This window comes from Saccoglossus kowalevskii, chromosome 21, assembly GCF_978046115.1.
Source record: "Saccoglossus kowalevskii chromosome 21, keSacKowa6.1, whole genome shotgun sequence".
Classification (NCBI taxonomy): Eukaryota; Metazoa; Hemichordata; class Enteropneusta; family Harrimaniidae; genus Saccoglossus; species Saccoglossus kowalevskii.
In genome coordinates, this window is record NC_140661.1 from 22639793 (window position 1) to 22662301 (window position 22509).

Consider the following 22509-nt stretch of genomic DNA (forward strand, 5'->3'; position numbering starts at 1 on the left):
TTGCTCGATTTAAATTTCTGGGATCGAGACATACTCTCAACTTGTTTGGTTTCAGAACAGCTACAATACTGCTCATCCAGTCTGTGGATTTAGTAACTTCTTTTATGGTGCCTTTCTTTCTATTTCATTTATTTTGGCTTTCAATTTCAATGCGTCTTGGTATATGCTGTACTGGCTTAAAAGTTGAGTCCATTTCAATTTTGTATTCACCAGGCAGGTACCCTAAACCTTCAAACACATCATTGTATTGTTTGATGATGCTATCTTTAGGTGTGCATGTAGGGGTTGCATCCTGTGAAATACTATTCACAACATTAAGAGTAGTCAGTCCCATATTTGTACATGTATCACCAGATAGTAGTGGTTTCTGTTTTCCAGCTATAACTTTGAAGTTCAGTGTGTATTCTTTATCTTTAACTTTGCAGATCAGGTTACATTCACCAATAGCATTTACTATGCTATCGTCATACAGCTGCAATCTCGCTGTTGTTTTCTCTAATGCTGGTTTACCATGCTGCTTTATGTCACAGTGGTCATTATATGTCATCACATTACAGGTTGCACCAGTGTATAATTTACAATTTATTTATGTTTCACCAGTCGTATCACGAAATGTTATTGGTATATAGAATTTCTTTCTATTTCCACATTGAACTGTACCAATAGTATCTATCTTTAATATGGAATTATCAGAATCTGATACTTCATTCTGCAGCTGGTGTAGATTTTGTTGTACTTGACGCTTCTGTTTGCGTACAGATTAAAAGTGATTTTGCTTACCACAATTCCTGCAAGTCTTACCATAGGCTGGACATTTGTTCTTGTCACGTTCATGGTTGCTACCACAATATCTACACTGGGAGGACTTTTCTTTCGTTTGCTTATACTTGGGCTTTCTTTGCGATGCTCAGTATATTTATGCCGATTGCTTTCTGTATGTTCACCTCCTTTCTTTACATAGTTGACTGGGTTGACTGTGACATCATTTCCCATTTGACTTAGCTGTTGACTATTCTAAGTGTTTCTATGACTTTTTGTAAATCACTTGCTTGCTCTCTGAATAATCTTGCTCTTGCTACGGAATCTTTACAGCCAAGGACCAATCTATCCCTAACCATCTCATCTTCGAATGTGCCAAATGTGCATAGTTCTGCTAACTGACGTAGTCGGATTACGAACTGGTCCATGGTTTCATTGGGTTGTTGTTCTGCGTTGTAAAAAAAACATATCTTTCATACAGAACGTTGCGTTTTGGTACGAAGTGTGCTTCTAACTTATCTAATATTGTCTTAGGCTCCTTTATTTCATCATCTGTGAGTTGCAATATTTTCAGTATTTTCTTACACTCTGTACCCATTAACATCTTGAGAGTGGCAACTTGGATGGGCTTATCTTTCTTATCAAGCTCAGTTGCTGTTTTGTAATCTTCATATGATTCATGATATGCCTGCCAATTTATTGCTATATTTCAATTACAGTTCATTGGTTCTGGAGCGGGAATGGAATTGTTTGTTGCCATGATCAATCACTTGGGTCAACGCTGACAAGAAATGTTGATTTTACTCACGGTTTTGAAGTGTTGTGCTGCACACATCTGGGTCAGTTTGAAGGCTGGATATTTCAAAAAAATGTTTGCACTCACATATATTCAATTGGTGATATTGTCAAACTGTTCACAACAATAATAACGACGATCTGTGCTCAAACACATGTACGGAGTCAAACTTGCCAGTCTTGTATTTTCTCTTTGCTGAGTAGTTTTCGTTTTGGTAGCTGTGTTGTAATCCAGGCTTTTCTACTGCGATCCAAACTATTTTACCCAAAACTTCACCACTTCTGACACCATGTGATGGGTTCTGTTCATTGAAGATAATTAATGACAAGACGAGTGCCTGAACACTGACAGTATATCTAAGACGCTATTTTATATACCACCCTGAGGTCAGAAAGAGGCTGCAAACATTAAGTATATAAACAAGCGGGTTATCAGTATGGACGATGAGGGCGCCATATCTTACATAAAGCTAACTCCCTAACAAACTTAAAAATAAAAATGAAAAAAAAATGGAAATACTGTTTATATTTTAATTTTACTTCACTATAAAAATAGATTTGCAGTTGGAAATGTGCTCGTGATACCTTCTGACGTGATTGTATTGCATTCTTCCTTTGCGTTTTATAGATAAATATGGTTAATTCATGGAAGTTTGAACCATTTACTTAAAAGGGAAAGAGTCATCGCACAACGTGCATCAGATTGGCGCGTTGACTGCCGTCCTTTAACCATGCTGCAATCACATGACATGTGATATTTTGAATTGTTAGTTCGTGGACACTGTCAATTCAGTGTTGCTAGATTTCCTTTTCCTTGTATGTATTCATTAAGCTTATGGATGATTTTATTCATACTACTATTGTCTAACGATAGTGGATGTTTCAAATAACTTGCGCAACATAATAACATATAAGTGTGCGCAGAAAATTTATATTAGTTTCATCCTGCTAATTCTATCCATCCGAAATCGGTTTCTAATATATGCCTTCGGCACCACGCCCTTCTGAAACGTTTGAACTCATTAATTTACATGATAAATTGACTGTCAAACAAGAAATGTTGTCACATACAGTGCAAGACACAGCCCACTAATTTAAAATAACGTCATATTTTGACTATTTTTGAAGTAGTGTGGGTGTATAATTATCCGTTACCTGAATTTTCCGATGCGTGTCAAATCGTATACCGATTAAAATTATTCATATTTTCTGATTTTTGCATGTACATAAAATACAGTACCGGAACTATATATTGACCCCACAAACCAGTCTCCTGCATTACAGCCTATCAGGCCATAGAAGTAAAAGAAGCACACTCTAGATCCAGATTCACCTGTAAGGTAGCTATTTTATGAATTTTCGCAGTTATATAGAGCAATGTATTAATTAAGGACCTAATTTTGGCTAGAAAAATGTGTTTCGTTCATTACTGTGTACCATATCTGACACCACCATCTGTGACAATAATGACAGTGTGGTATTTAGAAATGATGCATTGTTGTCACGCTAATTTTCTACAACATCTACCAAAATTCATGTATGCATCTTTCGAAAGAAATGGCGCGAAGGGATATAACAAACTATCGAATTGAGGGTTATATTTTTTTATTTGTTAATTTGTAAAACATCTACATTCAAATAATATGATTTCTTTGCTTGCTACGATTGTGTCACGAAAAGTGGGACAACATATTATTAAAAATATCTATAACTGAACTGTTCTCCTTACCAACGATTTTCGCCACCTTTTTACAGATGAACTGGTCTATTTATCCACGATTTCTCACCAATTATAATGTTCATATGGTTAACATATGTAGAAATTGTCTAAGCAATGGACGGGTGACACATTATTCTTGGAGTTACAATTCAACTCCCATGCAACAGTATATAACCCATGTGCCTTGTTGTAATAATAATAACAAATTAAACCTAATATAAATGGTCAGTTAACATGACTTTAATTAGGCGTCGTACTTTGCAACCGCAGACACAGCTAATATTGATGATAAAACATCACAGCTAATACATTGCTTTGACCAAGCTTTCTTCATGTCCCTTGATTCCCTCCGTCTTTATCCGCGTGGGATAATTGCTTGTTTGGTCTAATCATCAGTGTAAATTGCTAAATATTGCTCAGTACACTTGTTGGTATAAGTAATACATAAATTGCATGATCTTTCGACGTAATCGAAAGGTTTAATGTGAATGAAGCGTTAGAGAGCTTTGTGAAAGTCAATTTAGCCAATATTGTTTTATAAACTCGGTAGTGGTTACGTAAAAAATAAGTCTGTTCGTATATACATTAGTGACTTGCTAAATAATATCAACATTATTTTACAAGCAAATCACTTTGATTAGCACTGCGTTTCCGACCCACACTATACTTGACATGTAAATAACTTGAATAAAATGGGTCTGACCTTGCTTTCTCTGACAACAACAATCATTATTTGCATAATATGTTCTTAGTATGTTTGTTTGTTTTTAGAAAAGCAAAATGTACAAATTATATTATTATGAAGGAGTGTTGATGGACAGCATCTTCCCAGCTTCAGTTCTAGACGCGTTGAAATCATTTGAAGTACGAGATGATGACGTATACATAGTGACGTTTGGAGGTTAGATATCCCAAGAAATGGCAAATATTATTTCGATTGCGGTTCTCTTATTTTCATTCGTTTTTTCTAGTTAAAATTCATTCTTCTTTGTGGTCAGAGGCCAACTTGAAGCCACACACGACGACGGTGGTGGTGACGATGCATATATCTTGCATCTAAATACTGGATTCCTTCTTCAATTATGTCATCCCAATCCCAATCAATATCACTGTCAACGACATTTTCCCCGCATTTCGTTAAAATAAATTGCCCAGAAGTCAAAAACATGAAAATTTCACAGCAGTGAAACATGAAAATAAAGTTGTGTACGCCTGCGCAGAAATGAATTTCAAGGTATTCTGGGCGATAAGGATGTCATACTATATGCTAATTTTATGTTAATATAGACAGTGTAGGGATTACCGGTAAGCTAATTTTACGAACACAAATTGTCAAAAATCATTTATTGGACTTAGATATGAGTAATTATTATCAATCCATCTTCGATAGAGTGAGAAGAAAATTCAAGATAACGTTTTTGAAAAAAAGGTTGACATTGTACAATTATATTATCAACGGGGCTTGAACTATTATGCATGAAAATGTAAATGTACATTAATTGTGATTAATCATGACGTTAGTTCGGTATCATACTTCAAATTTGAAATAATTTCATTTACTCTACAGTTTCTAATTGCTGGATACATCTGAAAAAACATGTCATACTACCACATATTTAGTTAAATTATAAACTATACATGTTAGATTTTATCTCGGTTACATTCTTAGGTAAATTGACTGTAGTTAGAATGGCACAAGGCTCGTTAAAATATAATTGCTTTGTTTGTGGCTCAACCTTCACAATATGTCTGGTGCATTTTGATAACGGTTTATAAAGCGAAATTATTATTTAGTCCGTGTTCTTGCTTGTCAAAATGTGCTTCAAACGGATCTCTATTCATACATATTTAATTGAATTGTATAAATATTAATAAAAAAAATAGAAACGTTTTCTATAATTATTCACGATAGATCACATTTTTTGTGGTTTTCCATTTAAAATACGCACAATTATCCCATTTTTGCTGGTACATAAAATATGAATACAGGGATTATTTAGTGGCACTACAAAGCAGTAATCAATTCTACAGTATACCAGGCCAATACTAGTTGACAAAGCACACACTAAATCCAGATTCACCTGTTAGATAGTTACTACTCCATATGTTCCATTCATATGGTGAAATTGAAATTAATCTATAACGTAATTTTCAGAAGTGGTCGAAGGAAAAATGTTCCGTGCATCATTATGTACCGGGAGTGACAAAATTGTGTGAGATATCTCTGTGATAATTTTAAATTCCATGTAGATATATTTAGATATATGTCAACCAAAATATTAAGTGGAAATGTGTTCATCTTAAAAATCCTTTCTGAATATTTTAGAAAAGGTAAATGTGAATTTTCATAAATATTAAAACTATACCATTTATTTTATTTTTGAAATTGTCAATTTCATACGTTTTTTGGACCATTGTGTCGATATATCAATATATATTGATAACAATTTTCCTACATCTCCAGCTTATGGAGTTTATATTTCACAGCTTGTGTGTCACTCAAGAGCAGGTTCTAGTTATTTAGATTCCGACTTTAACGCGCATTTAAGAAGTTGTTTGGTCATCAACATGATTTGGTGGCTTCCTATGGGATTTCCGTCTGTAACATGACTGCAGATTTGTTATTTGATTGATGTATGTGGTCATTTCTGTCCTTGTGACTTGGTGTGGTTGTTTGTCCAGTAAACTTGAGTTGACATTTTTTTTCCTGACATGACTTTGGAACATCACGACGGGTGTGGCATGCCAGCAGCAGATGCTTAGCCTACACGTGCACCTGATTCCCTTGAGGGGGTTAGTGATGTTTTGCTTCCATCGATTTTGTCAGGATATTTTTTCTAGACTACTGGTATTTGTGGAATGGCTTATTGGTACTACTATAATTATTGAAACACAATCAACCAGTTGTATGTGCACTTATATTCCCCATTAAAATGAGTCAATATTTTTTTCTATATTCGCAACAAGAGAGTTTGCATTATCGATACAAATTAATGAATTTGTAGAGAAAATTATATAACGCAAACATATATATTAATATCTCTTCCTAAATTAAAGTCATTTCGGTTTTGATATTATGTACACTATTTCTGTAACTGCGCTTGTAAAATACTCCCAAGTAGATTTCAATATTTTAAGGCAGCTTTGTATCACTGTAAAGATAGCATAAACCCGTTAAAATAAATCATTCACTAAATCTAATCATCTCCAATCTCATGCTACAAAATCCTTCAGAAATACTGTTGAGAAACTTATCTTCTCGAATTCCTGCTTGAACAACTTGTCATGAATTACAATGTTTCACTATATAGTTTTGCCTTTCCATTGCACTTCATAATGTTGTTCTACAGTTAGGTATAAGTATATACTAAGTATATTCCCTTATATGACAATCTCGTCTTCTTAAGATTGATTTTGATTTGATTCTTCATTACTTTTCTAATCGATCTTTTGACATCGGTCACTGACAATTAGACACCAATCATTTCATCATGAATTCAGTCATCTGTATGCAATTCCCAGTCACTAATAGAATGTTTTCTGCAGTATGCTTTTATTTCCTCATTTAAGTATTTACTGACAGTATTGCTATTATGAATGATGGGCAAACACCTCAATTATGTACAAAAATATTCACCACATGAACCAAACGATATAATTGAAGAAAAGTTCTACAATGCTTGTTTATAGTTGAACACTTTAGAGAAGTTTGAACGTGTGATGATTTATTAAAACCAGACTGGTGATTTTGACACACATCTGCGAAACCTAAAAATTAAGCAATTCAGGCACACCCCTCAGATGTCTAGCACAATGTAGGTCATTGTGTCTTTTGTGTCTGGAAGGTACACAATTTTCTTGAAGGCACATGGTAGGTAATATATTGATCTTGATTCCCTGTTTTGGTTTCGATTGTTTGTTGCGATTCTGATTTATGATCAACTCCACCTATGCCATTTGTCACAATAACGAAACTATTATACTTCATATTATAATAATTGCGTACAAAGTAAATGTACGAGCTTGGCATTGTCTCTAATGATATATAGATTCCTCTCAGTCATTTAACAATAGAAAAGGTGGGCGATATTTTCGAGAATGACCACGTATTGGGATGATATTTTGAAGGAAATATCTTGCATGGCGAAGATATCGAAACCGTCAGGACCCCACACCCGACAGGATATCAGAAAATAATCTCGTTTCTGATATCCTGGCTCGAATTTACCACTCCGTCGGAACGGTCGTGATATCATTTGGCGGCAAAGCCTAGGAATTATATCGCAACTTATCTCTGAATAAACATGCAAATAAACAATCATGAATATTTATTACATCATGGTTGATTATAATTATTACATAGATTTGAAACTAACAATGAAATCAATCGATTTTTGTATATTAATACTGAAAACACAGTTCTTCGATGTAAACATTCGGTGCTTCATCTTCATTTGTGTCGGTTTTCATCTTCTTGGAAACTGAAACGTCTTGATCTGAACAAGACGAGCTGGCACCATTTAAAAATTGCTGACTTTCTTCTCCAAGTTCTGGGACGATCGTTTATAGCTACGAACTCCTATTGGAAAAAGGACAAAGTTAATTCTCGTACAAGTTTGAGATGCTGCCGCCCCCTCCACTACACGACAATAGAATTCTATCTAATTCTATCTGTCTCATAGGAAGTGGCCCAGTAGCAAAACTGGATAAAAATAGAATCGTTTCTGATACGTTTTGATCACTTCATTTTTTAAATACGAATGTAACTGGCGGTGCATGAAAGTCTGGCAATTGGTAATATAATACAAGTATATTTACCTTCAACTCAACGATGTCCTGTATGTTCCGTAATGGGCTGTTCGTCAATACCACTTTCGTTGAGACTAGTAGCCGCTGTAGCTCATGAACTGTGGTTGGTAAAATTCCCATCTATCCCCGCTGCTTTAAATAACTCCGGTACAATCAGTTTCAATAAGTTGTGGCCTAGTGGTTGTTTGCTGAACCAGATTTTGGATGACTCTTCGTATTTTCGGAGGGGCTGTAAATAAAATCCCTTTAAATTTTCTTCTTTCGGGCACACCGACACGTATTCCTTATAAATCCTAATGAGGCAGCGCAGCGAATCAATAACGTTTGCGTAATGCTTCACTTCCCTACGACGTTTGAGCCCACTGCCGTTTCACCATGTTGTTCAAAAAATGTTATTTGGGAATTGTTGATATTTATATATATATAATATTTATAATTACTAAACTATGGTACTTGGAACCACCCTAATCATTGCTTGCAGTTATATTTTAAAATGCTGTATTTGCTCTATTAGAAGCACAGTGCTTGCTGTAAATATGAATGACAAAGACAAGTTGCAATAAATAAGATATATTGCAATGATTTTCATGCAATAAACACAATTTTTGTTTTCTATTTTGAAGATGTGCTTCAGAGTACGGTAGTTCTTTCTAAGCTTACTTTCATTAAAATATTACCATGTATGTCTAGGAAAGGTTAGTGGCAATGCATTTTTTGTGACGACTGTAAACGGGTGCGATGTCAACATTACATTACATTACATTGAAATTACACTGTCACGTAATTAGTGACGTCTTCACTAAACACTTGTTGACTTGTTATAAAGTGTCTCGAAGGTCATATTGATAACCATAGCGGGGAATCAGCAAGTAATGTTTTGCTTTCGTGGTTCTATATTTTAATTACCTGTAAGTATTTCACCATTTACTTAAAAGAAAAAATATACAATGCTACTCCTTGTAGGTCCTACGCATCGTAATGAAAGCTTGTAAAATACATTATATGCCTTCATAAAAGCCACCACAGCATATTGGGATGAAATTCCCTAATTTTACTGTACGGTCAGTGGAATTAACAAAACTTGTCATGTAAAACATTATACCAGCACAGCAATGTATATGAATATTCATCCCAACCACGTGATGGAAAGAAGCTAAAATTAGCCTGTATTATTTAGTCCGGTCAGGTCTTAGTGCTCATGGAAAGTATTATAACATACACAATTACTCTGATTAAAATATGATGTATTGTACAGCGTGTATTTTAATTCATTTATTTATTTTGCTTTTACAATTTTTTAATATTTATGTTTTTGTTACGTACTTGTGATGCGGTATATTTTTAACTATCGCCACATACAAGCATATGACACGTGGCATTGTAATTAGCAAAAAAATGTCAACAAATAAATAATAGATCGCAAATTAAAATAAAATAAAAGCCAAAGTTGACATTTACTGTAAACTGCTTCAATGCTGTTGTATTGTGATTCGATGACATGAATACTACAATAATTGCATGACATTTCTATATACTAGTAACTAAGTAGACGGATTTGCATACGTCGTGCAAGACGAAAGCAAATGAAAAACACAGTCAGGTTTATATTTTAAATATTGGTCACTATTACAAACTTTGTTGTTGTTGTTGTGTTTAGTAAAAACGATATTACCAAATTCCAAAGCGTTCAAAGCTTTTGAACATGTACTAACATTTTCAAGCCTGTCACTGTTTAATATATTCTCTATACCATCATTTTTGATTGTGAATACGAATATATTCTGCATTGTTGTATTTTGTTTTGTTTTTTCAGAAAAGCAAAATGTACAAATTATATTATTATGAAGGAGTGTTGATGAAGGAAATCTTCCCAGCTTCAGTTCTAGACGCGTTGAAAACATTTGAAGTACGAGATGATGACGTATTCACAGTGACGTATCCCAAATCAGGTATGATTTAATCATTTTATTATGAATTATCTATAATAATTAATGTTTGTAAATGTTTGTTTTTTTTGTGTTTTTTTTTGTTGCATTGTAAAAATATGGAATCATGTTGAAATATTGAAAGCTGAAAATTTGCCCCTCAAAATACAGGAAATAGTGTTTCAGAGGGTCTAGATTTCAGAGGGTCTAGTTTGTCTGTGAGCATGCCCAGACCCCCTAGTAAGGTCACGCCTTTCGGCGCGAGGGATGGTGATCAAATCTCGCCCGCCTCTGCAATATACATATATACCATATATCTTGACACAGTTTTGAAACGTTTCTTTTCAAATACATTTTTGTAGTTGGTAATTTCGAATATTTTCAGCAAAAGATTAGAACTAAATAGAAATTTTGTCCCGATCATCTTAATCTAAGATGACGGTGACCAGGCGATAGGTTTAAGTGTTTCTCTTAAAATGTAAAAGCCAAGTATTTGTAATCAGCACCCCCAAAGAACCCCATTCATGAACATTTTAATGTAGATTAAAGCCGTTGCAACTATATGAAGTTATTACGAGAATACCTACTAAAGTATGTACGAAGGCAGTACAACTGGAGTATCGACCGATGTGCAGATGAGTGCATATGAAACCAGGGTAATTTTACTGTTTCTTTAATTGTATGTAGTTTTCTTTAAATTTCTTGTTACTACGGGCCCGTGCGTTATTTATTATGGTAACCCATATTTGTGACGTCATGGAAAAGTTTTGGTCTCATGATTGACGCCTGTTGAAACGCGCTACACTGATTTGTGCGTCCCAGGATGTCACGCCACTCCGCACGCAAGAGAAGAAAGTGCAGGACACAGATAAAATGGCGGAAGCTGAAAGCGGGTTGCTTTGAAACCGTGAACACTAACGTGTTTCGTAGAGCACCAAGTCGGCGTACATGCACGTAGCACACACGTTAGAGGCACTTATTCGATTTACTGCGGATCAGAAAACAACCCAGAAGACACCAAGAACGCTTTGCGGATCGTATTGCAGCCAGACCTTCGAGGCAGAGCCGACGAGGTACCGGAAATGTTTACGACGTTCGACAGTTTGGTATGGCGATTGCCGAAGATTAAACTTGGACAGATCTGAGTGGACTCTTTTTGTGGGATTGACATTGCCGCATATTTTCTGTGAGGCACATATTTTGTAACGTTCAGAAACTGTTGTTGTTATGGCATCCTTATATTGAATGAATTATTTGTTTAACACTTGCATTTGTATTTATTTTTATTTGACAAGTCAGTTGTTCGTTCCCCCAGGCGGTATAAATGCCTGTATGCTCCTTACCACGCCAAATTAGCTAGCCTGAGATTCGAATACGGTTATATTTATGAAATTGGGAGATTCGCACCGGAGCCCAAATCCGGTTATCCACGTCCTCCATTGTGTGTAAAACGAAATATCTCGCGGTGGACTTGGTGCGAGAAATACCCGAGTTTCACATACTTTGAGGTATCGTCATAATAACCTTATTATTATACATTTTTTTCCTTCCAAGGAAACACCATGAGAGTAATAAAATCCAAAATGTTTAGAACAGAATCAGCGAACTACTTTGTGTAGAGTTAGGTGGCAGCCATGTTTGTTTTTATTATTAGAGGACGCTTTGAATTATAATTCAAATTACGACGACTCTCTGTGTGAGCTTGTGAAATAGTAATTTCATTATATCTAAACTCCGATTGACAGATTTTGTTCTATTATTATAATACAATTACAATTTTGTTACATTGACATGGTGTTGTTCACGAGAAATGGACACACGGAATGAGAATTGAAAGCTAAAAATGTAAGCAATAGTTTGATTTTCAGGATTCAGACAAGTCAGAGTAAAACCAACGTTGTGGGCTCAATATGCTTTGCTCGCTGAATTTCAAAATTATGAATCATGGCAATTTATGTACTGGCGGGGTACATTCATACCTGTGTATGGATCAGTTCGTAAGGTGATCTTTATTAAGAGCCCAGCAAATGAAAGCAAAGTAACAATTCTAGTATGGCATTTTTTTTTAATTTTGCGGTTAATCACCTTGATACGCACTGTCATTTTGTAGGAGTTGTTTTATCCAAAAAAAATTTTTAAACGTGAAATACTACCAGCAAGCCGGCCACTTTCTCTTGCATCGTCAAATAGAACGCACAGGGTGGTATCTTTGATGAAGCTTGTTACGTAAAAACATGCTCGATTTTAAATTAAAAGGAAGTAAGAAGAGAAGCTATGATTTAAAGGGTCGAAAAAAGATAAAATACAAAAGGCGTTTGCGTGGTTGGCTAGCACATTATATTGTTGTTTTTCGACCAGTCAGTGACCAAACTTGATTAGTCAGTTAGAAATATCATTTGAAAGTACAAATATGCATTATGCGAAAAACAATGTAAAGAACCATTTTACGATCTTGTTTGCACATGTTTATCAAGTTATGAAGAAATGTGAACCCCTTAACCAAACGTCTAGCATTTCATTGATACTCACTTATGAAATACTATGAGCAGAAATGGTAGCAGTAACCCACCAATACGCAACAAGATGCATTTATTATTAGACCAAAACAAATTGAGAATCAGCGACTACAGCGTAACCATTTTGAATATAGGTGTGTCAGGTACTATCACTTGAATGCATTTCATAACAATAACATATAAGAATCATAACACAAACGCTAATTTGGAGAGTTCAGTTATCAAATATTACAATCAGAATAGAATAATAGTCTAACCTTATTTCAACAGCCAAATAATACACGCTTTGTTCCAAGCATCCTTCAATCATCTTCAGCGTTTCATAAACAATTATCATATTACACTTGCCACAATGAAAATTCTAAACGTTACATTGAAATATACAAAACAATTTAGCTGGCAATTAGTTTATGCCTATTTTTCCTTGATTGAAGTGGGTTAGTTATTCTTTTCAAGACGTTTTATTTCAAAGTATGCATGTGAAGAGAGGTATCACTTGAATTGCATAGACATTAGCTAACCTGGTACAGATTATTTGAAACATTTTGTACAACTTTAGCAAATGAGAAGTCATAAAATAACATACATTAATAAAAATTTATAGTTATTCAATATAACAAGACATATAGCACAAAGTATCCCTTCTGATGAATATTTATATTTTCAAGAACAATTGGATTAGTGTGTCAATTCGTATATCATATTTAATAGTAAATGGTAGGATGAGGGGCGTTTTTTTATTTTTCATTATTAGTTTATTTAAGACGACAGTTTCTCTCAATTGCCCCCCCCCACAGCAATACACCTATACACATACCAGCACTACGATATAGTATGTGTCACCACATGACTGACACTCTGCTGTTTCTGTATAGGTACCACGTGGATACGACATATCGTTTCACTCATATATGGAAGCACTCACCTTGAGGCAGTTGATAAAATATCTCTTCGCAAACGCATACCTATGATGGAATACCATCCATTTCATGAGAATGAAGAACCTAATTATAAACTTCTGGAAAAAGCAGATTCCCCGAGATTAATCTCAACACACCTTCCAGTGGAATTATTGCCACCGCAGATACTTCAAAAGAAACCCAAGGTATAGCAATAGCGGTTATCAGGAGCGTTTGTTTCATACAGGAAACTTCCATGGTGATGAAAACTTATTTCACGTGCTTTAAACAATAAACTTGTGACAATGACTGAACCCATACGAAGGAGGAAATATTTAAATCAGGAATAAAATTTACGAAACATAAAATTAATAATTATACAATGAAATGTTGAATAATATAATTTTATCTATGTGCCACACGTGACACAATCATATGTAAATATCGATAATATCACCATATATTAGTATTATTACAGAAAGATGTTCGTAAATAAATGTTGTAAATGTTACTAATTTTATGAACAGATTATCTACGTGGCAAGAAATCCCAAAGACGCTGCAGTTTCTTATCACGAATTCAAGGCCCATGGCGATTGGCCATGGGAGGAATTTGTCGGAAACTTTTTAAAAGGTCATGGTGAGTATATATGGTGTACATATACTATATATTTCTTCCCCTGCCTATTACACTTCGCTTGGATGACAACAAGTCTGAGAAAGAACTTACTTATCATTACAATTTTTGAAGTGTACTTACATGGATGTTTTGTTTTCTGATTTGTTACCTACAAAAGTTATATGTGGGAGTTGGTTAGAACACGTGTCATATTGGTGGCAACATAGAGATGATGACAATGTATTATTTATTACTTACGAAGACATGATTCGTGTGTGTATTTTTACATTGTGTAATACAAGCAAACATGACCGTGGATGCGTCTCTTTCATTGCATAATGAGTGTTTTGTTGTTATTAAATCGTCATAGCCAACAAAAAAATATTACGATTTTCACAGTATCAATTGACTATATTGGGTTAAAAATAAAAACTGTGCTAGCTGGAAGTTTCTACAGAATTGGAATATATTGTTAACAAGCGTTTTAGAACTTGTTTCCGGGAAAGTGTACCACGATATAATTACCAGTTTAAATATTAAATCAACCGATCATAATTATAGTACACTGTCACCAATTCAACAATTCATTATCTATTGTCTGTTTTCAAATTCGCATATTACAAAAAAATTAACTGTCACACAAATTATTGCATTAAGATAACTTGGCTGGGAATTATGAGTATATTATGGGCCAAGTTTGACATATATAATGGATCACGGCAAAACATGTTCTCTGTCGTTGTGCTTTAAGAAAAATCCATCCAATTTAAAAAACGAGACAATTTACTTCATTTGAGTGTTTTTATTTCTCTTAGGACCTTTCGTCAATTGTTCGAAGAGTAAGTTGTTTCTTGGGGAAAAAATGCGACGATGCAACAATTCGGGAAATAACACTGAGAAGCAGCTTTGACAGTATGAAGAATAATCAAAGTACTAATTTCAGATGTGCTTCTCATGCACATGAGCGTGTAAGATCAGGTAATATGTTATTATCATTTTGTACAGTGCTGTGCCTGACCATACAATGTTAAAATTCTATATAAAGTTGTATTATGATACATTTGATGATCCCATTGCATAATGGAACTTCTGTGCCTGTTCGTGCATCCATTCTGAATGTATTAGTCCCCGTTCGGACGAAGTCCGAAAACGGGGACTTATAATTCGGTCTCCGTCCGTCCATGTGTCCGTGCGTCTGTGGGTCCGTCCGGAGTCACATCTTGGATTTTGGACATGCTTTGTTAGTTTTTATTCAAATTTAGTACATAGATCATACATGTCCCCGACCGTCCGTGAGTTACTGAGTCTGTCCATCCGTGTGTCCGTCCGTGCGTCAGTCTGTCCAGAGTCATATTTCAGAATCCTCTGGGCCGATTCCGTTCATTCTTTGCATATGCCTAGTACCTTATTTGGGACATATGCACATGCAGTGGTTTAGCGATTCGATTCAAAATGGCCGACTGGCAGCCGTCTTGTTTTTTGAAAATTTTGTATTTTGGACATGCTTTGTCAGTTGTCATTCAAACTTGGTACATAGATTATACATGTTAGGGTACATGTTCATGACGATTTATTTCGCAATTGAATCAAAGATGGTCGACTGGCAGGCATCTTTTTTATGCGGTATCTTGGACGTGCTCTATCAGTTTTCATTCAAATTTGGCACATACATGTATTTTATACATGTCAGGATGCATGTCCATAACAATTTGTTTCAAAATCTGGTGAAGGATGGCCGATTGACAGCCATCTGACTTTTTCGTCTTACTAGTATATTTCTACAATTTATGTACCATTTTTATTCGTATTTGGTACATACATCATACATATCAGTGTGTTTCATAATCAGATCAAATATGGCCGAATAACAGCTGTTTTTATTTTTGGCAATATTACTACTACACGGAACACGTGTTTTGATGTAAATAAACAATCTGTTGTATACGCCACTTGGAACTCAAGTTTCAAGGACATGCTCGCGACAACTCCTCTGCTTTAATATGACGAGCACAAATAGAACTTTAAAAAAAGTAACGGGAACTGTGCCATTTTCAATGACTTGTTCCCAAGAATATGCAGGATTTTGGTGTATGCCGCCGTCTATGTTCTATCAGTTGTCATGCTGTATACATTCGTTCTCATGATGCGGGTCGAGCCTATGATTTATAGGAAAACTAGTTCGGCTATTCAAATAGTTTCATCTCTGGTAATCTTGAAGCGTAATAGAGGGCATTGGTTTCTTGTATAATGTTTGAATATAATGTGAGAGATGACTGCATACACTATATTGTCATGGGTTTTGAAGGATTGGTGCATTTGTCACATAGAATGTGTATCAAACATTGCCTGTATTCAATGAGATATAAATAGGTTTTTGTTCTTTTCATTATATACAGTCTCTGTTTATTTCTGCTCACTTTTCTCTATTTCAATTCCGAGATAATTGTGCTTTTCTGTGTCTTATTGAACGTTGAACATGAATGTATTGATTAAAATGATTATTGTGAGAAATATTACTAGTCTGAATTCATTTTTATACCCAATTGTTCATATCCTTATGTTTATCTATAGAGTAGATAATACAAATTGCAACCTGAAATGGTTCTAAAACAATAACAGAACAGATAAGAAAATTTAGCATATAACAAAAATGAACAAAACTTTAAGCGTTGTTTCTGATGAATACTTCAACCAAGCAACTTGTATACAATATGTATGCCCACAGATTATTACGAGGAAAATTAAAATGATTTTCAATCTCTCACGTGGTTTGGCCGCCATTTTAGATTTTCGGCAAAAAATACCAAACATCTTGGGCATTTGTGTATGATAAATGCTGAACGGATCAAAATGCTATTTTGCATGTAGCATATATGACCAAATCATCTTCTGCAAAAAATAACATACATATAAATGGGCATATATCAAGACATATTCAGCCTTGAAACTTGGTTCCAAAAATACTACTCTGCACTTTAGTTGCCGATTGATATTGCACAATTTTTATCCGTCTATGTATTCAATATCTCTTGATAAACTTGCTTTGGTTGAAATGTTTTGACAATATTTTGTTCGTGAGCAACACGATTCAATATTAACAGTAAACTCATTAAAGAATATGTGCGACTTCATGAATATGTATTCGACTTCGAGAACATATTCATTATTGTAATACTTTTTCCATCTTGTTATATATGTGTGTTAGTTTACATGTACAATTGTTAACCAAATATTTGAAAAAAACATATAACTGGCGAGTTCAGCAGATCCATGCTAAATACATTGCAAAGACAAATCATTGCTTGTGTAGCGATTGTGATGTGGTGTGTTAGTTGTAATTAAATTGCTAACATGCTCGACTCAAGTCTTCATGGGTTAGAAATAATACATTGTCATTTTCTCTCTGTTTTCACGAATATGACACGCTTTCAAACCAATCTGCATTGATAATTGTGATCATTGTGTTAGCAGAAGTAGAAACATGGTTAAGAGTCCTTCTCAGAAATTCATCATAATCTTGAGAGGAATGTTGATGGAAATGTCTGATAACTACAAGTAGAATATATACTTAATAAGGAAAAATTTAGATATGCTTTAGTTAATATTTTACTTACCATGTCCTTTTTAAAAGTTTGGCATAAATTCCTTTCAGGAACAGTCTCCATGTGACTTGAACTCGTAGTAAGAAACTGCAGTGGCTTTGGGATTTCTTGCTACATAGATAACCTCGATATAAAGATGTCTTACTATCCCAAACTTATGTTATACTTCGGTGACAATCATCGGACTTTCCGTTATTTATCAATATACAAGTAGTTTCATATGTTTAAATATGATCTTGTCTGTTATTGAACAAGCAATAGCAAACACAATCTATAATTAATTGTATGCATATCATTTGCTAATTTCAAAATTTATTAAAACTTACTGTCATTACCTGAGGTTCTTTTGAACTAATTGTGGCGGTAATAGTTTTATAGGAAGATGTGTCTTGATCAGTCTCGGTGAATTTTATAATCAGGCATTTTATTATGCGGTCGGTGTATCTCCATAATTGGCACACGGTTGTAAAGAGGTATCTTATCAACTTCCGCAAGTTGGGTATTTCCATATATAAGTGAAACAATGTGCTGCAGCCATGTTGTACCTTCATGTAAGAACAAAGTATTGGTAATTTATTTTTAGTACACACATTGTATAGAATTTTACACAGTTTGTAATGACGTTTTAATTCTCTGTCTGACATGACATGTCACCTAGAAAAGGGGTGGACTCGACTATTGTTTTACACTATTTTCCAGCTTCCTATTCACAATGTATTTCAGTGTTGTTTGTATTGTATTTTTTTATCAATATTGCCTGTAAATTAAGTGAATAAATTCAATTCAATTCAATTCAATTCAATTCAATAATATGTGCACTGTGATAAATGCGACGCTTGCAAAATATCAGCATCAGAAATTGCTTGCCAATTGCAGGACATCACTAAGTGGTTTCGTTGCTTCAGATTCTTAGAGTGTCATCGAGTCTCACATTATATTCCAAAGTATTTGATGTGAAGGTTTTTACATTGAGATCAGTTTGAGATGCACACCAAATTATTGATATTTGTGATTTCATCACACCCATTACATTAGTTCATGCATCTCATATTCTATTGTGGCAAATTATCAGTAATGGTGACTTTATAGAATTCAGTTGATATTGATATTAATATTGTATACAATAATAAAGTCACACCTGATTGTGTATATGTCACTATGTATACGTCATCATCTCGTACTTCAAGGTTTTCAACACGTCTAGAACCGAAAGTGGGAAGATGTCCTTCATTAGGACCCCTTCATAAAAGGTGTACATTCTGTTATTCTGAAAAAGGTAATAAAAATAAAAATAAGATGTCGTTAAGATTCTGATGCATTCAACTTTTCTTAACGGTACATATGCCTTAACTTCATGATATGCTGTTGTTCCTGCTGGCAATGCTTCTAACAATATCGTGTTTATTTTAAGTCATAACATTATGAATGCTTCTGGGATTACCGAAAACAATAATGTTGCATATGCATACATTCATGTCAAACACGAAATAGATAAAATACCAAGCTTGTATTTGACCCCCCCCCCCCCCGAACTATTTGATATGCCATACAGGTAGATACTCAGCTAAATATTTAATACTAACATATATTTTGTCACAATCGAAGAGGGGCTCTAACAATACTGTGGCGTCTTTTTTTCCCAAGAAGTGGTATAAATCAAGTGTGAATATTGAACATTTCCAAAGAACCTTAGAGAAATGGAAAAAAGATCCCTTAGAATGTGATCCAATTAACACATTCGAGTTTTGAATAACTATGCCACGTGATAAAATTGAGAAAGTTGTGCATTAAGAACATTACCCATCAAGCAATTTTTATAAAACGTGTTCTAAAAACACAAAGATGTTGGATACGATTCTACAAACTTTGTTAAGAACAAGAATCAGGCAAAACATTCTACATTAAGATAACATTATTAGTATGCTTGACTTTTTTATTGACTACATTATTGCTCCAGCCGGAGCAAAACCGAATTTCTACAGAAACTAGTTAAACATGTACAAGGAATATTTTAATTTAACATTTCGGTAGTTTAATAATGTACTTTCCATCACCAATTTTAAATTTAGCGATTATATTTCAATCATATATCCAGCTAAAGCTGAGATTAGGAGAATGACTTTTCCTACTTATGGAGTATACTTTTTCCACCAATTTGCTATGCCCGGGTCTGTAGTACATATGCAGATCTCTTTTATTATTGTCGTCTATCATACAAACCATATATTAAACCATGAAATGTAGAAAACAACTAGCCTTAAAACATGTAGGTGGCAATTGAGTATGGAATAATGACCTCTGTTCAATAATATTAAAGGTGAGGTTTTATCAGAAAAGTGACATTATGTAGCTTTATACATATGTGAACTCAACTGAGCCATTAGAAAAGACTATACAATGTATGGCGATAATACATATCACTTCTCATAGGTGTAACATGGCGAATCTGTGCTTTCCTGTTCGACGATTATATTGTGATCTGTCTTAAAATATACACCAGACAATCTAATAATAAAACAAACATGTCTCGATGACAAACTGTTTGCATGTATCAAGGTGAAGCTGGTCATGGATGAATTCTTCTTTGTTGAATAATTTATTTATAATCACATAACAAATTAAAACTAAGGATTCAATATGAATCTTTAAACAACAACCCAGTTCTCATGGGCACAATTTACAAGGTTACAACGCAATATCAATATTATGCAAACCAGGCCTCAAATACACCCAATAACTGATTTCCAAACAATAAAGTCCCTGTCACATTATTGTGAAAAATTGGCAATTGATCAATTTTCTGATTGATGATTTATTCATGTCTATTAAGGACATAAACAGCACACAGAGCCGAGTTTATGTCCCCTCAGACTGAACGCTTTAGTCCCAACGAGACTCCCGAGATGGGTGTACGAATCCTCGAAAATATTTGTGTCGATTTGTAACCGAAATTCACATTAGAATGTTTTAAAAGGTCCACTAGTAGGCGATGTGTTGCCGATGACAAAACTGCAAAATATTTAGTTTTGTGATAATTATCGTAGTGTAATTTGTTTTTTATTTTAACTGTGTGTAATATTTTTTCTAAGAAATAGACGTACAGTCATTGATCTCTGCAGGATATTTCCCACGATTTTGTGTTGCGTATTTTTTTTCAATTTATCCATCTACCCCTCTCCCCAGCATGATCCATCAGTGCATGATAGTTTTTTTTTAGATATTATTTGTGAAAAGAGAGTTGCAAAATGTTGGAAGTTATGTTATAGATGTGTTCAGTCAGTCAGCTGAAGTGGAAGTAATAACGAATAAGATGTCAATCACATGAAATAATGGGGAGCTTTATTTTTCTTGAATGTGCCATCATTTTGTTCCTGCAAAACTTTGCTTGATTTATTTGCTATCGGTGTCTAGCTTGCCACCCGCCCCACATGTAATTTCAAATAGCCGACCCTAATTTGTCGATATTTACTACATGGAATGAATTTTTTCGATTCAAAAAACAAATCCGAGAAGGATTCAAGATAGTATACATATAGTAAATATTGGTAAATTAGTCGCATATACTATACTTGTACACCAGTTGACTATGGATATATGGCATGACTTGTGGTAATGTCTAGTACTTGATAATAGATCTTCATTTGCATAAAACAATCGTGGCATGTGGTAACAGCTCTTCAAATACATAGAAAGCTTAGCATATGTGCTTAATAGATCTTAAGGTGCACAGAAACGTCATAGTATGTGGGAGATGGTATGTGATAATATATCTTCCAATGTATGGAAAGGTCACGACATGTTGTTATATATCTTAACATACATAGAGAGGTCAAGACATGTTTTAATATATCTTAACATACATAGAGAGATCATGACATGTTTTAATATATCTTAACATGCATGGAGAGGTCATGATATGTAATATATCTTAACATGCATGGAGAGGTCATGATATGTTTTAATATATCTTAACATGCATAGAGAGGTAATGACATGTTTTAATATATCTTAACATACATAGAGAGGTCATGACATGTAATATATCTTTACATGCATAGAGAGGTAATGACATGTTTTAATATATCTTAATATACATAGAGAGGTCACGACATGTTTTAATATATCTTAACATGCATAGAGAGGTCATGACATGTAATATATCTTAACATGCATAGAGAGGTCACGACATGTTTTAATATATCTTAACATGCATAGAGAGGTCATGACATGTAATATATCTTAACATGCATAGAAAGGTCATGACATGTAATATATCTTAACATGCATACAGAGGTCATGACATGTAATATATCTTAACATGCATACAGAGGTCATGACATGTAATATATCTTAACATGCATAGAAAGGTCATGACATGTAATATATCTTAACATGCATACAGAGGTCATGACATGTAATATATCTTAACATGCATACAGAGGCATGACATGTAATATATCTTAACATGCATACAGAGGTCATGACATGTAATATATCTTAACATGCATACAGAGGCATGACATGTAATATATCTTAACATGCATACAGAGGTCATACCATGTAATATATCTTAACATGCATAGTTGAAAATAATATGAAACCTCGAGAACATCATCCTATTTGCCCCTCTCCACAACGTTTGGCACTGTGTCTCCAATTAATTGTCAATACATTGTTAAAGCTAACTTATGACAATAGTAACAGTGGCATTATATTCGTCATTGTGCATGTTTTTGGGTAGCAATTGCTTTTTATGGGGTACCATTTTGAAAATTGGAAGGACTGGAGAATTTCGAGAATGTGTGCAGTGATCCATAATAGACTGAAGTGGATCGTTACTTCTTTTACCATAGAGTGCTTTAGTAA

The 22509-nt window shown here is 34.3% G+C and overlaps 1 protein-coding gene and 1 pseudogene across 1 annotated transcript; one reads left to right on the top strand and one right to left on the bottom strand.

Annotated features, from left to right (window-relative positions):
- The first annotated feature begins 8124 nt into the window (after window positions 1-8124).
- LOC102800768 (sulfotransferase 1A3-like) lies at window positions 8125-14380 on the top strand. The gene is made up of 5 exons (XM_078008163.2): window positions 8125-8190; window positions 9897-10032; window positions 13400-13629; window positions 13951-14062; window positions 14220-14380. The coding sequence occupies exons 1-5, from the start codon at window positions 8125-8127 to the stop codon at window positions 14378-14380; spliced, it is 705 nt and encodes a 234-aa protein (XP_077864289.2).
- Window positions 14381-17387: 3007 nt separating this feature from the next.
- On the bottom strand, window positions 17388-18901 carry LOC144349657 (sulfotransferase 4A1-like; annotated as a pseudogene).
- Between the last annotated feature and the right edge of the window lie 3608 nt (window positions 18902-22509).